Source organism: Mauremys reevesii, unplaced genomic scaffold (assembly GCF_016161935.1).
Source record: "Mauremys reevesii isolate NIE-2019 unplaced genomic scaffold, ASM1616193v1 Contig1, whole genome shotgun sequence".
Classification (NCBI taxonomy): domain Eukaryota; kingdom Metazoa; phylum Chordata; order Testudines; family Geoemydidae; genus Mauremys; species Mauremys reevesii.
This window is the reverse complement of record NW_024100715.1, coordinates 4,805,545-4,819,710: the sequence shown is the minus strand read 5'-3', so window position 1 is coordinate 4,819,710 and position 14,166 is coordinate 4,805,545. Positions and strand designations below refer to the sequence as shown.

The window sequence follows — 14,166 nt, the reverse complement described above, 5'->3', positions numbered from 1 at the left end:
GGGAGGGGGGCAGGTCCTATTTTACTGCTGTGATCTGGTCACCCCATGTGCCGTTTCTTCCTGCCCCCCACCCCGAACCTTGTTTCGATGGGGCGGAGCTGGGGAAGGAGGGTTTGTTTCCAGGGGGCCGGGCAGCGCTGGGGGGGGGGGGAGAGGAGGGGGCAATTTTATATTAATAAGGAAATTTTATAAATTTTAATAAAATAAACATTAGTGAAGAAAATCAGTTGTACAACTATCAAAACAAATTATTTTCCTAATATGAAAGTGCAAATCAGCTAATTAATATATGATGCAATGTATGTAATATATAATTTTATTTATATAGTCATGGACAGTAAATAATACATGGAAGAAATGAAAGGGTTTTTTTTAAGTGTTTTGTTTTAGTCATCCCGGCCGGGGCCCCATCGAAACTGTTCAAATTGGATCCCGCACTTCCTAAAGCCGGCCCTGCATGGCAGCAGGGGAAAGAGTTAAAAATGCAAATGGGAATCAAAGTATTTCAAATAATCTAGTGCCAGAAAATGACCCTGAATGTGATTAGCAGGTGGCACCTCTGGGACAGTCTGCTAAGAAAAGCAAAACCTAGAAAGAAAAACGAACAGTTCAGCATCAGGGGGAAAGGCAGTTTCTTGTGTTTCTGAAGCCGTCCGATTCCTTTTCTGAGCAAGTTGCAGTATGCGCTGTTTGTAAGAGAGAAATTCATCACATTGAAATGTATGTAGTGCAGCATCCCTAAAGCACTCATGCAGGGGAAGTTGAACAAAATTACCACGAAAAAAAAACAGGAGTATTTGTGGCACCTTAGAGACTAACAAATTTATTTCAGCATGAGCTTTCCTGAGCTACAGCTCACTTCTTCGGATGCATAGAATGGAACACACAGACAGGAGATATTTATACATACAGAGAACATGAAAAGGTGGAAGTATGCATACCAACAGGCAGAGTCTAATCAATTGAGATGAGCTATCATCAGCAGGAGAGAAAAAAACCTTTTGAACTGATAATTAAGATGACCCATAAAATTACCACGGTGGGTTTCAGAGGCACAAGCTGTTAAATGATGCAAAAACCAAGCTCAAAAGACAACAGCAACAGCTCAGATTTTGTTGTTACTATTCTCATTATTACTGGTCATTTTTTAGATTGGTCTTTTCTCTGTGAAAGAAATTTTGGACATTGGCAGATACGTTCTTTCATTATTATTTGGACTTCTGTTATGTAAAGCACTTATAAATCTAAACTAAATTTATTGTACAGCCATCCACCTCTTACCAAAAAAAGCAAAAGAACAACAAAAAAGACCAGAATGTGCAAAACACTTGTTTGGTTTTAGATCCACTACAGGGTAAACACAACTGCGCCTTATATTTCTTATTGAATCTGCAAAAAAACCCAGTGTAAATATGCACATGTAATTTATTTATTTGTTTTTCCTACAGTTAGTTAAGTATTGTCAGAGCTGCATTCTGAGGCGGCCAAAAATTTGTGAGAACCCCGGCTCTAGAAAGTATTATCATTTTGTTTTCTACGGCGGGGTGGCTCCAAGCACCAGCAGGCCCGTGCCAAGGGCCGCAAGCCGTGGGGGGCGGCCTGCTGGTTGTTGTGAGGGTGGCATGCCTGCGGGGGAGGTCCACCGGTCCCGCAGCTTTGGCGGTAATTCAGTGGCGGGGATGCTGAAGGCGCGGCACTGGCGGACCTCCCGCAGGCCTGCCGCCGAATCCGCATGGCCAGCGGACCGCCCGCAGGCGTGCCAGCGGAAGCCGCCTGACTGCCATGCTTGGGGCAGCAAAAACCATAGAGCCGCCCCTGGTTGGAGGGTCCTGCCGGAAAAGGGAAAGGTCTGAGGGGGAAGGGGAGGTTCAGAGTCAGTCTGCCCTGGCAGTGAGGTGGGCGGCACTAGGACCCTACGGCAGCAGTTGCTGCAGGGAGGCACCATGGAGCTGCAGGGAAGAGGGAGGGACGCTCTGCTCCTTCTGGGGCCAGGGACGTGCACGGGGCCAGCAAGGGGTGGGGGTTGGGGGACACTCGAGGGAGGCGTGGGGGGGAGAGCAGGTGGGAGACCCGGCCCCCAACCATAGGTGGAGCTGGGCCCCCGGGCCCCATGTGGGTATATAACTTGCCGCCCATGGGGATGTGGGGACCATGGGAAGCTGGATCTGATAAAGCCCAGCCCAGGCAGCCGCTTGACACCCATGGACAGGATGAGGTGAGGGTGGGGTGATGGTGCACGTGGGCTGGTACAGTACGTGCCCCCGGCTGCATTGGACAATCCCAGCTCCTTATAGGGACTCTTCAGAGCAGGTCCCTTTGCTCCTCCCCCGCCCACGGGAGGAGGGAATCTCAAAGACTTCCAGAAAGAAGGATGCCCCAGAGGAAAGGTCACTGCTTCAGTCACTGCAGGGTGTGCGGTATCAATCTCCCGGGGGGGCACTGGTAGGGTGACCAGATGTCCTGATTTTATAGGGACAGTCCTGATACTTGGGGCTTTTTCTTATATAGGCTCCTATTACCCCCCACCCCCCATCCTGATTTTTCACACTTGCTGTCTGGGCACCCTAGGCACTGGGGGGGAGAGAGAGCAGGAATGAGGGGGTCTCTCTCCAGCAGTGCTGGGAACTCTGGGTGGAGTCCCTGGATTGCATTGGCTGTGCAAGGAGTAGGACCCAGTCAGCCTCAGAGACAGAGCAATGGGGAAACAGGCTTGTTTCAGTTGAAGAAAATTGTTGATGCCTGTGACCCAGAGGGTGTGGGAGGGGCTCAGGGCTGGGGCAGAGGGTTGGGGTGTAGGGGTGAGGGCTGGCAATGAGGGGTTCAGGGTGTGGGAGGGGGCTCTGGGCTGGGGCAAGGGGTTGGGGTGCAAGAGGGGGTCAGGGCTCTGGGCTGGGGCTGAGGGCTGCAGGGGGGCTCAGGGCTGGGGCAGGAGGTTGGGGTCAAGGAGGGGGTCAGAGCTATGGGCTGGGGGTGCAGGCTGTGGGTGGGGCTGGGGATGAGGGGTTTGGGGTGCAGGAGGGGGAGTTGGTTTTAGGGGGCTGGGTAGGGGATGGGATGCAGGGTGGTCAGGGCTCTGGGCTGGAGGTGCAGGCTCTGGGGTACAGCTGGGGACGAGAGGTTTGGGGTGCAGGAAGGGGCTCTGGGTTTGGGGGCAGCTCAGGGCTGGGGCCAAGAGAGGGAAAATTGCTTTTGTAATGAGCCAGCCACACTCAGTCCCTATTCAAGCTCAAATTGCTGGTGTTAAGTTTGCAAATGAAAAAGCAATTTTCCCTCTCTTGGTACTGACACCTCCTCATCAATTATTGGGAGTGGACCACATCCAACCTGATTGAATTGGTTCCCCTCTTGGAAGGTAACTCCCTTCTCTTCAGGTGCCAATATATATTTATGCCTGTATCTGTAATTTTCACTCCATGCATCTGAAGAAGAGGGTTTTTTTACCCATGAAACCTTATGCCCAAATAAATCCATTAGTCTTTAAGGTCCCACTGGGCTCCTTGTTGTATTACTGCGGGCCAGGGTTGTGTGTGATCTCTCTCTACAGGGAAGATGTGATGTGAACACGGGGAACTTCAAAGGACTGTAGCGAACCGTGGGCCGGGCAAGAATTGAGTTTGGGACTAAGCAGGTCAAGGGGTTTGCCTGTGGGACCTCTAGGGGGAGGAGAATGCACATTTCCCAGTTCCACATATGCAAAGCCCAGGCTTCGGCAGCTACGCCCCACCACGGAGAGGGGCGTTGTCTGCTGATCGCCTGGAGCAGGAATCTGAGCAACAGAGGCTCAAGCGGGATAAAGGACAGACTGATCCCTTCATGGGCTGCCTGGTCTGAGCCAAGGCTGTTACAAACTTGTAACCACAGAAACCCCATGTGGGGTGTCAGGGACTGACTCCTAGCAGAGTCCCGGGTGGTCGGTGCGATGGGGGTGATCTCTGCTAGGTGTATTCGTATGTGTGTTGGTTCTTGTTTTTAATATCACAGGTGCTGACTTTCATTTTTCTGGGTGGCTGCTCCACCCCAAAGATGTGGGGGTGGGGCTATGAGTGGGGGGGGGAATTGACCTTCCCCTCTTGGGTACAGGACCAGCCCAACCCACCGCAATTTGGGGCTTGGCTGGACCCAGACCTTGCCCTAGGTGACCCTGGTGTGCTCCGGAGGCAGGGGGGGCTCCTGCCCATGTATCTTGCCCTTACCCAGCTCTCACTAAACAGGCCTGAATCGGCCCTGCCCCGGCCTGGGCAGAGGCCAGGTGCCTGCCCTGGGGGAGCTCTCCTGGGCATGGGGGTCTCACTCTGGCCTGGATGGAGGGACGGGGGTGTGTGTTCTCTGCTCAGCCATGGACTGGACTCTACGCTGAGTTCACACAGCCTGGGTCTTGCTGGTCCTTCCCGGCCCTGAGCTCTCTGGCCTGGGGGCAAGGACCAATTGTGGCAGCAGCACTGCGGCCCCCTCCTGCCCCTTGGTGGCTGGCTGGGCCCCAGTCGGGGCTGGGGCTGGGGCTGGGGCTGGGGCTGGGCCAGCTCTAACTTTAAAAAAAAAAAAAAAAGAGCACGGCCCGCCGTAACACTCCTCCCCACGAGCACCACACCCCTGAACCCCCCCACAAGCGCCATGCCAGCCCCCGAGCGCCACGCTGCCGAAACATGCCCCCGCCCTCCGAGCGCCACCCACCTGAAACAAAAAACAAACAAAAAAACCCCTCCAGCGCCACCCAGCCGAACCAAAACTAAAACCCAAGGTGCTGCCCCGCCCCAAGGTGCCGCCCCCAAGCAAGTGCTTGGTCGGCTGGTGCCTGGAGCCGGCCCTGGATGTGAGACAGTTACAGGCCTTGCAAAGGATCGGGCCCCGCTGAGAGGAGGGAGGCAGCTGGCTCCTCTCAGAGCGACAGGCGCAGAGCAGGGAGGCGGCACTGCCCACGGTCACACACGTTGTGGTGGCAACAAAAGCCCCCAAGGAGACACTTCTCCAAAGTGGAGCCAGGATGAAGTTGTAGCATCCCCAGGTGCCTGGGCCGAGCCGGCATTCCCCTCAGGGGCATTTGGTGTGGTCAGGCCACGGGGCTCGGTGCCTGCCCCCTGCAGACACCCCACAGCACCCTGGGAACGTCACAGGTTTATTTTCACTTTGTAACAAAACATTTTAGAAAATTCATTTGAAGCTGCTCCCCCGAACCTGCAGCTCCCACATCTCTCCAGCCAGCCCCTCCCCCATTTCCCACAAGCCTGCATTGAGTGCTGGCGTCCCCCTGCTTCTGTGCCCCGGCCCCACGCACAGCTGGGCAACTGCAGGGCAGGTTTTGGCTTGGCTGGGCCACAGGGCAGGGCCCAGGGGTTGGGGCAGCAGATCGGGCAGAACCAGCCAGCAAAAGGGGAGAAAAAGGGGGGGATCAGGCACTGCCTGGGAACAGCCCCCATTCCCTGAGCCCCACCCCTGAGCAGGGCCCTACCCTGCAGGAAGCTCTGCCCCCATGTTGCTACGTGGGGCTGGAGAAACCGTGACTGCTGGCAGCAGCTTCACTCACACTCAGTACCCGGACGGATCCAGCCCCCCTTATTCCTGGGCAGTGGCCATGCAAGAGTGCGGACTCCAGTCAGGGCCAGGCCAGGCCCATCCCAGCATGCGGGGCGTGGGAGGCACCGGATGCGGTGCTGTCCTGGAGGCTGGGATGTCACTCAGCAGCGTGCACCCGCTGGTGCAGCAGGAGGTTGGAGCTGCGGGTGAAGCCACGCCCGCACTGCGCGCAGCGGAAGGGGCGCTCCCCGGCATGGGCGCGCTGGTGGCGAAGCAGGGCCGAGTGGTGGCGGAAGCAGCGCCCGCAGCGGGGGCACTCGTGAGGTTTCTCGCCCGTGTGCCGCCGGCGGTGCTCCACCAGACTGGCCAGCTGGGCAAAGCGCCGCCCGCACTCAGCGCAGGTGTGGGGCCGGGCGTCCGTGTGGCCCCGCTGGTGCCGCAGGAGGTTGGCGCGGTCGGCGAAGGCCTGGCCGCAGTCAGGGCAGGTGTGGGGGCGCTGGCCAGCGTGGGCACTGCGCTGGTGCTGGCGCAGGTAGGAGCTCTGCGTGTAGCTGCGCCCGCACTCCTCACAGCGGTGGGGGCGCTCGCCCGTGTGCACCAGCTGGTGCCGCAGCAACGTGGCGCTCAGGGCAAAGGCTTTGCCGCAGACCGGGCAGGGGAAGGGGCGCTCGCCCGTGTGCGCCAGCCGGTGCCGGAGCAGGTGGGCGCGGTGGCGGAAGCGGCGGGGGCAGTCGGGGCAGGCGTGGGGCTGCTCGACACGGTGCGTCCGCAAGTGCCGCGCCAGCGTGCAGCGCAGCCCGAAGCTCCTGCCGCAATGAGCGCAGGCGTGGGGGCGCGGGCCGGCGTGGGCGCCCTGCTGATGCTGCGCCAGATGGGCGCTCTGCCGGAAGCTCTGCCCGCACTCCCCGCAGCGGTAGGGACGCTCGCCGGTGTGCACGCGCTGATGCACCAGCAGCGCCGAGCTGCCGGCAAAGGCCTTGCCGCACGCCAGGCAGGGGAAGGGGCGCTCGCCCGTGTGCCCCCGTTGGTGCGCGGCCAGCGCCGCGCCGTCGCAAAAGCCTTTGCTGCAGGTGGTGCAGACGTAGGGCCTCTCGCTCGCATGCAGCAGCTGGTGCCTGGTCAGCGTGGCGCTCTGCCGGAAGCTCTTCCCACACTCGCCGCATTTAAAGGGCCACCTGACGGTGGGGTCTCTGTGCTGCGCCGGCTCTGCATCGGCGCTACCTCCCGGCACCGCCTCCTCCACCCTGGCACCGCCTCCTGGCACCGCCTCCTCTGCCCCCGCAGCAGGGTCTTTCTGCCATGCTCCTCCCACCAGCTCCACATCAGTGCTGGTGCCACCCCTTCCCGGTGCAGCATCCTCTGCCCCAGCCACGCTCGCCAGCCTCCCACCTGCAGGAACAAATGGACAATCAGGCCTGAGCCGTCCCCATGGCAGGCCAGGGCCCCAACTACGGCAGTCAGAGCCCCAGGCACCGCCACGTGGCCCCGCCCCTCCCTGGAGGGGGTTTCCGAGCTGGGATTGAAGGGGGCGGTCCCACCTCTTGCAGCTTTTTCAGGCTGCTGCTGACTCAGGCAGGCATCAGCACCACCCCGCTCACGTTCACAGGCCTTTCTTCGCCTCTGTGCGGGCTGGAAATATTATTGGCTTTCTCAGTGAGAGCCAAGACCTGGCTCTCATATGGTTCTGGGGGCCCTGGCGCAGGTGGTGGGATGGGTGCCAGCTGCACACAGACCAGGGAGAGGGTGGTGACAGCCTCGGAGAGGAGCTGGGCCAGGAGGGCTTGCAGGGGTGGCTGTGGGGGTCGCAGCTGCCCCCACCCCTCTCAGCTGGGCTTATTTATCCCCCACCTGTTTGGGGGCTCGGCCAGCTCTCGTCGTCCTCGCCTTTGCTGAGATCTGGGATTTGCAGCTCTTCCCCTTGCTCCATCCGGTATCGGGACTGGGACCCTGCTGGGAGAGAACAGAGCAGGTGGGATCCAGGTAAATACCCACCCGGCTTGGCGTTCATCTGCCACTCGGGGCTGGCACAGACAGGACAGCCAGGAAATGCCTGTGGAAACACAGGAGGGTCAATTCAGACACAAACAATCAGAGTGGAGGGGAGGGGATCCCAGGGCTCCCCGAGCCATAGTGCCAGTGTGGCCCCACAGCCGTTCGCTAACACAGGGGTAGAAAAGCCCCTTGAACCAAACTGGCTCCGTGCAGCGCCAGGCCAGAGCCTCTGAACGGGACGGGTGGGAAACAGCTGGCCTGGCTACGGCCACCCGGTGTGGTGAACACCAGCTCCGTGCAAAGGAGCAAGCCAGGGAAACGCCAGTTACCAACCAGTTCTGCACCCACCTTATGGTAGCTCAGGGTGGATAAAAATCAATTATTTTTAAAAAATCAGATTTTTTTTATTTAAATCAGATTTTTTTGATAAAATGCTTTTTGAGGAAAAATCCTACCTAATGATAGTTTTAATTAAGATATATTATAGCGCAAAGATATCTCATCATGGAATAGGGATTATAAATTCTAATCCTATAGTATGAGACAATATATTCATGTCATGTTTAAGAAAAGTTTTGTAAATGAGTTCCAGTAGTTCATGGATTAGGGACACAATCTTATGGGGTTCCAGGGGCTTCTGTATAGATTATTTAGGTTAATCTTGCTATCTACCCCCTGGGACTCAGTGCTCAGTCTAGAAGATACCATCAGAGATCCTTAGTTTTGCAGTTCTCAAAATTTGGATTTGTCTCTCCAGAGATAACATGCTTGAATAGATCTGGACAAGGAGAAGAAGTCTGGAGATAAATGTGAGAAGGGAGGGACAGGCAGTAGAAACAAAAATGAAACTGTTTGAGCAGCATATTCCAGAAGTCTTGAGGTCTTTCTGAGTGTAGCCTTCATTGATTTGAGATCTACCATACCATTCTCTCACTTGAAGGGAAAACCTATAATGGCAGCAGGCCATAAAAGAGACCCAGTTTGGGAATATTTTAGTGAAGTTCCTCTACCTGTGGGTAGGACAGACATGCGTGCAAAATGCAAACAGTGCAACAAAGAAATGCAAGGCCTGGTTGACCAAATGAAACATCATGAGAAGTGTTCCCTCTCAGGAGGAAGCTGCCTTGAAGATGATGAAAGCAACATGCCTGAACATGCAGGATCTTGAGGTTGGTAAACTTTTTTATTTCATACTTCTTTCTTAAGGACTGCCTGTCTTCCTTCTGGACTATTCTTGAATTCTCATGTTTGAGCAAAAAATATAGTTGCTACTCTCTGGTACTATCATTTTAGATGCAGTTGTGATAAAAAATAAATAGCTGAAATAGGCAGATCTTCCTTTTACAGATCTTCCTTCACCTTTAAAGTAGTACTGAGTGTCAGTGAATGCAATGAGTAATACTAAATGAGCAGTATGGTAATAATTAAATAACTGCATTGCCTTATTTCATTTAGGAGAATGCATCCTCAACATACAGGATTCTGAAGACTATCCACCTTCAAGATCACCATCATTTTCTATAGTTTCAGAGTTATCTGCCAATGATAGTGTTTCAGTCACATAATGTATGTTACATAGCCACAGTAGATCACCTGTAGGAAAAAGAAAAAAAAACCTCCATTACCCAGAAACAACCATAGATAAGTTTGTGATAAGAACCGGCAGATTACAAGAAGAGGTAATTGATGAAAAAAATGCTCGGTTTGTTTATGCAACAGACTCTCCTTTCCGTATGATTGAGAACCAACACTTCATTAACGTGGTTCAGTCATTAAGACCAGGATACAGTCCACCCAACAGAGCAGATGTTGCAGGCAAATTGCTCGATAAAATGTATGAAAGAGAAATTGAGCAGTGTGCAAGACGTCTAGGGGGTGAAATTGTTAACCTGAATCTCAATGGGTGGAGCAATGTCCACAATGATCCTGTTATATGATCTTGTGTGACAACAGAAGAAAGGAATGTCTTCCTTACAGAAACAATGGATACATCAGGAAATGCACACACAGCAGAATATGTACAAGAAGTAGCAGTAAAAGCTATAACAAACTGTGAAAAAAAATTCAAATGTCTAGAAGCAGTTTGGTCACAGACAATGCTGCTAATGTATCCAAGATGAGAAGAAATTATTTAGAAGAGAGTCCCAAATTAATAACATATGGTTGCAGTGCTCATTTGATGCACCTCCTAGCCAAAGACATCATTGTTCCAGAAATAAAGGCTAATGTTGAAATTCCAAAATACTTCCCTAACAACCACTTTGCAGCAGCTGCTCTGAAAAAAGTGGGAGGAGCCGAGCTAACTCTCCCACACGACATGGGATGGAACTCAGTAGTGGACTGTTTTGAGCACTAGATCAAGAACTGGCCTAATCAGATGACAGTTTGTGAACAAAATCATGAGAAAATAAATGGCACCGTCACAGCCAAAGTTTGGAAGGAACTGAGTGAGACCTTAAAAAGAGAAATATGCAATGACAGACTTAAATTACAAGCATTAAAAAAACCCAAATGGACAGGCACTATCTCCCGCTCATTTTCTTGCAAATATTCTCAATACTCGGTACCAGGCTCAAACCTTAACTGCTGAAGAAGAGGAGTTGACTATGACATGGACATGCAGCAATCATCCCTCCATAATGCCAACTAGAATAAACTTCAGAGCTAAGGGGGAACCATTCAAGAAATACATGTTTGCTGATTTTGTCAAGAAAGTCACACCAGTGAACCAGTGGAAGTCACTTAAATTCTTGGATTCGGAGACTGCTGAAGTAATAATCTCACTTTTAACAGCAGTAGCTTCTTCTTCTTCTGTCGGTGTAGAAAGACTATTTTCTTCATTTGAACTAATTCATTCCAAATTGAGATAATGTTTGGAACCTGACAAAGCAGGAAAGCTTATTTTTCTTTTCCAGAATATGAAAAAGCAGGAAAATGAAGGTTAAGACGACTGAGTTAGCTACAGAAGCCAGTATTTTAAGTTTTCATGTTGACCTGGTAATGAGCAGTATGGTAATAATTAAATAATTGCATTGCCTTATTTCATTTAGGAGAATGCATCCTCAACATACAGGATTCTGAAGACTATCCACCCAGTCGATTTAATTTTTGTTGGTTTTAATTTTTTTTTGAAACAATTTTAACAAAAACAAACCTGATTTTAAAAAACTTGAACGTTTAACTACATTTAAAAATTCATATGCTTGTTTTGTTAAAATATTATGTTTGCTGTTGAAGAGAAAAATCCAGAATACATAACATTGTTGTTTTAGTTAAATACAACAATTTAAATGTCTGTCTGGTGATGTTTTCCTCCTAATATAACATAGCAAGAAATTCCTCCAAATATTAATGATTAATTTGTTGAATTGGAGATAGTTCACATTCCAATGACTTCATAACTATCTGCTTCAATTACCTTTGGTAAACGAAATAACTAATCATTCATTTTCTGATATAACTGTAAAACTAATCTGAAAAGTTTTCAAAATAAATCACTGTTTAAAAATGTGTAGTGTGTACCTTCTAAAAATGAAACCTACATCTATCTCCAAGTTGTGAAGAATATGTATTTAGGTTATAACACCCAACAAGAATGGACTTTTATGTAGAAATCTATGATTTAAGTCAGGAAGACTTGATTTAAACCATGAATTAAATCATGATTTAAATCAATTTGATATAAATCAAATCCAACCTGTCCCCCCATAGAGCCCTGCACAGAGAACACACAACCCCGCACACACACCCCTGCACAGACACCAATCCCTCCCACACAGAGCCCTGCACAGAGAGCACCCAACCCCCCATCATACACACCCTGCACAGACACCGACCCCCCCCACAGACAGAGCAGCCATACACCCCCTGCACAGACACCGATCCCCCCTCCCCCACAGAGCAGCCATACACACCCCTGCACAGACACCGATCCCCCCACCCCCACAGAGCAGCCATACACCCCCTGCACAGACACCGATCCCCTCCCCCAGACAGAGCAGCCATACACCCCCTGCACAGACCCAGCTCACACACTCCCCCCGAGCCCTGCACAGACACAGGACACCCCCTCCCCCACCAGCGCACCGTACCAGCTGTCCCGGAGCTGGCTGGGGGCGGGGCCGATCCCGCGGGCTGCAGCGCTGCACCCCCGGTGCAATGAGCTGACGGACGGGGGGACGGACCGGGCTGGCTGCAGCGAGCCGCCCTGGAGGGGGCTGGGGAACGCTGGGCTGCGCGCCCCGCCCCGCTTCCGGCGCCCCCCGCGCTCAGCCCGGCCCCCGCAGCACCCGCCGTTACCGAGCTCCGGCCGCAGCCCGCGCCCTCCACCCCGCTCGGCTCCAGCCTGGCCTCGGCTGTTTACCAGGGGCCTCGCCCGCGGGCCGCGGCGCTGCAGCGCGGGGACCCCTAGCGGCCGCCGGGGGCACTGCCGGGGCAGGGCTCGGGCCTCTCCCCGCGGGGCTGGCTGCGCTGGCGGGGCCCTGCCCCACTCCTGAACCTCCCCCTTGCCCCCCATCATCGTCTGGCCAGGCCCAGCGCCTCTGGAAAGTCACTGCTAGTTACCGATCTCAGGGCAAGAGCCAGGGACTGGCCTGCACTGCAAAGCCAGCGGCCTCATTAACGGCCTGTTGATGCCAATACTCCACTACAGAGCAGCGTGTGCCCGGTGGGACGTGACAAACTGCCACCCCACGTAGCATCATGGACCATTAGGGCTGGACGAGACCTCAGGAGGTCATCATCTAGCCCTAGATCTCAGGGGCCTCCTGCCTTTTGGATACGGCCTGAGCCCTTTGCAGAGGCACCCAAGGGAATTAAATTATCTGGGCAAGATCACTCCCTTAGGGACCTTTGAAAAGCCCAGCTTGGAAGACTTTCGGGGTTGTGAAAAATGCCTGTATATTTAGGTTGTAAATCCGCGACCCTGTGTTCAAATCACTCCACGTTTCCCAGGAAAATTCCAGCCTAGATCCAGTCTTGAGGCTGAGCTGGGCTTTTTTGTTTCCAGCCCTACGTTTCTATGATTCTACGTAGCTTTATAATGTTTCTGAAGTAATATGATAAAACAGCCGTATGGCGGGCTAACATCAGATGCATATCTGGGGGCTGTTGTACTAATGGCTTAATAGCTTGTCCGTGGTCAGTATCTAGACACACCCACACATATATAAACGCTATTCTCCCAGGAGCAGGAATGTTTACATTTACAGGAGATAATATATATGGAGATATACCTATCTCATGGAACTGGAAGGGACCCTGAAGGGTCATTGAGTCCAGCCCCCCACCTTCACTAGCAAGACCAAGTACTGATTTTTGCCCCAGATCCATCAGTGACCCTCAAGGATTGAACTTACAACCCTGGGTTTAGCAGGCCAAGGCTAGCCTTGTTCATCTGACCAAACCCCAGCCCAAGATCTGGTCTCATTCATTCAAAGTCCAGTGAAAGTATCTGCGGGACACAGGCGTCTCCTTTCTGGCTTTTCCAAAATTGCTGACTCACGTTGCTGGCAGCTGCTGCTACATTCTGTTCCACTCCACTTCACAGATACAGACTAACAGGGCGGCTACTCTGAATCCACTTCAGTGGAACGTGACCACATCTCTGCACAGCCCAGCGAGCTGGGTCTTTAGGTGCTTGGGGATTTTTAGGGAGAGTAAGGGGGCTAATTAAATGGAAGATCATGAATTTATTGATAGCCAATCTGGATGTGTGCATTACTAAGGGGAGCCGTGAATGAAAAGAGGAATCCCCAGGCTTAGCACACTAACCCCAGACTGGTCTATCTGGAATTCCAGGAGTGGAAGAAGCTGTGAAAGGGGAGCAATTCTGGGTCCGAGTCTCTGCAGCTGATTGTAACCGACTGTGCTGACTCCGCCTCAGAGGAGCCCAGGACTCACTCCCCAGGGCCTCACAGAAAGGTCGGGGAGAAACAGCAATTGGAGCAGCCCCTGAAAGGCAATGGAAACCCAGAGAGGTCAGGAGAAGCATTTAGTGAAGGGAGACTACAAGAGGATCTGGAATGGCAAAGACCCAGAGACAGGCCTGTGTGAGGCTGACCCATTATGGAGCTACAGCAATCGCTCGGAAGGTCAATTTGCAGCTGAATTTGGATTTCATTGTTAGGCTGATTTACTCTCCCTTTCAGGGCCGTTCTTAGGGTTTATGGTGCCCCTATGCCCAGGGTTCGCATGTGTATTTTAGATAAGGGGGGGGGTCTTTTGAAGGATGTATTTAAAAAATGATATGGCTGAAAATCCAAGCATTTAAAGGCTAAAGATGAATACTCAGATTGCACATCTAAAAATCTATGCAAGGATTTTTTAGAGAAGTGATTTTATTTTTCGGAGGAGGGGGGGCTCCATCTCTGCCCCAAGGCCCCACCCTCGCTCCACCTCTTCCCATCCCAGCCCCCAGTGCCCTACCTTCACTCCACCTCTTTTCTTTGTAGTTTTTCACTGTAAGAATCAATGCTTGCTTATAAAGGGCTGTGGAGTAATTTATAACTGCTGGCAATTACAGCTGTTCCTAGCCTCTGGAGAGACACCGAGGTGCGGACACTAGCCTGTTTAGGCCGTCTGGCTTGCTGGGGGAATGTTACACTGTAAGGCAGGGAAGGAACTGTGGAGCCTGGAAAAACCCTGGTCGGGAGGGAGAAAGAC

General features: G+C 52.6%; 1 protein-coding gene across 1 annotated transcript; it reads right to left on the bottom strand.

The window, feature by feature from the left end:
* Positions 1-4,783: 4,783 nt before the first annotated feature.
* Positions 4,784-11,859, bottom strand: LOC120392510 (zinc finger protein 501-like). The gene is made up of 3 exons (XM_039517310.1): positions 11,803-11,859; positions 7,360-7,461; positions 4,784-6,900 (listed from the first exon to the last, which is right to left on the bottom strand). Exons 2-3 carry the CDS (start codon positions 7,436-7,438, stop codon positions 5,669-5,671), a joined length of 1,311 nt encoding a protein of 436 aa, XP_039373244.1. The 5' UTR covers positions 7,439-7,461; positions 11,803-11,859; the 3' UTR covers positions 4,784-5,668.
* Positions 11,860-14,166: the final 2,307 nt, after the last annotated feature.

What these genes read in the sequence shown, in the direction of transcription:
- LOC120392510 (XM_039517310.1), bottom strand. Translation starts at nt 7,438, where the DNA reads ATGGAGCAAGGGGAAGAGCTGCAAATCCCAGATCTCAGCAAAGGCGAG. An exon ending in CTGGCCGAGCCCCCAAACAG is followed by an intron (nt 6,901 to 7,359) that starts GTGGGGGATAAA and finishes TTGTTCCTGCAG; the next exon opens with GTGGGAGGCTGGCGAGCGTG.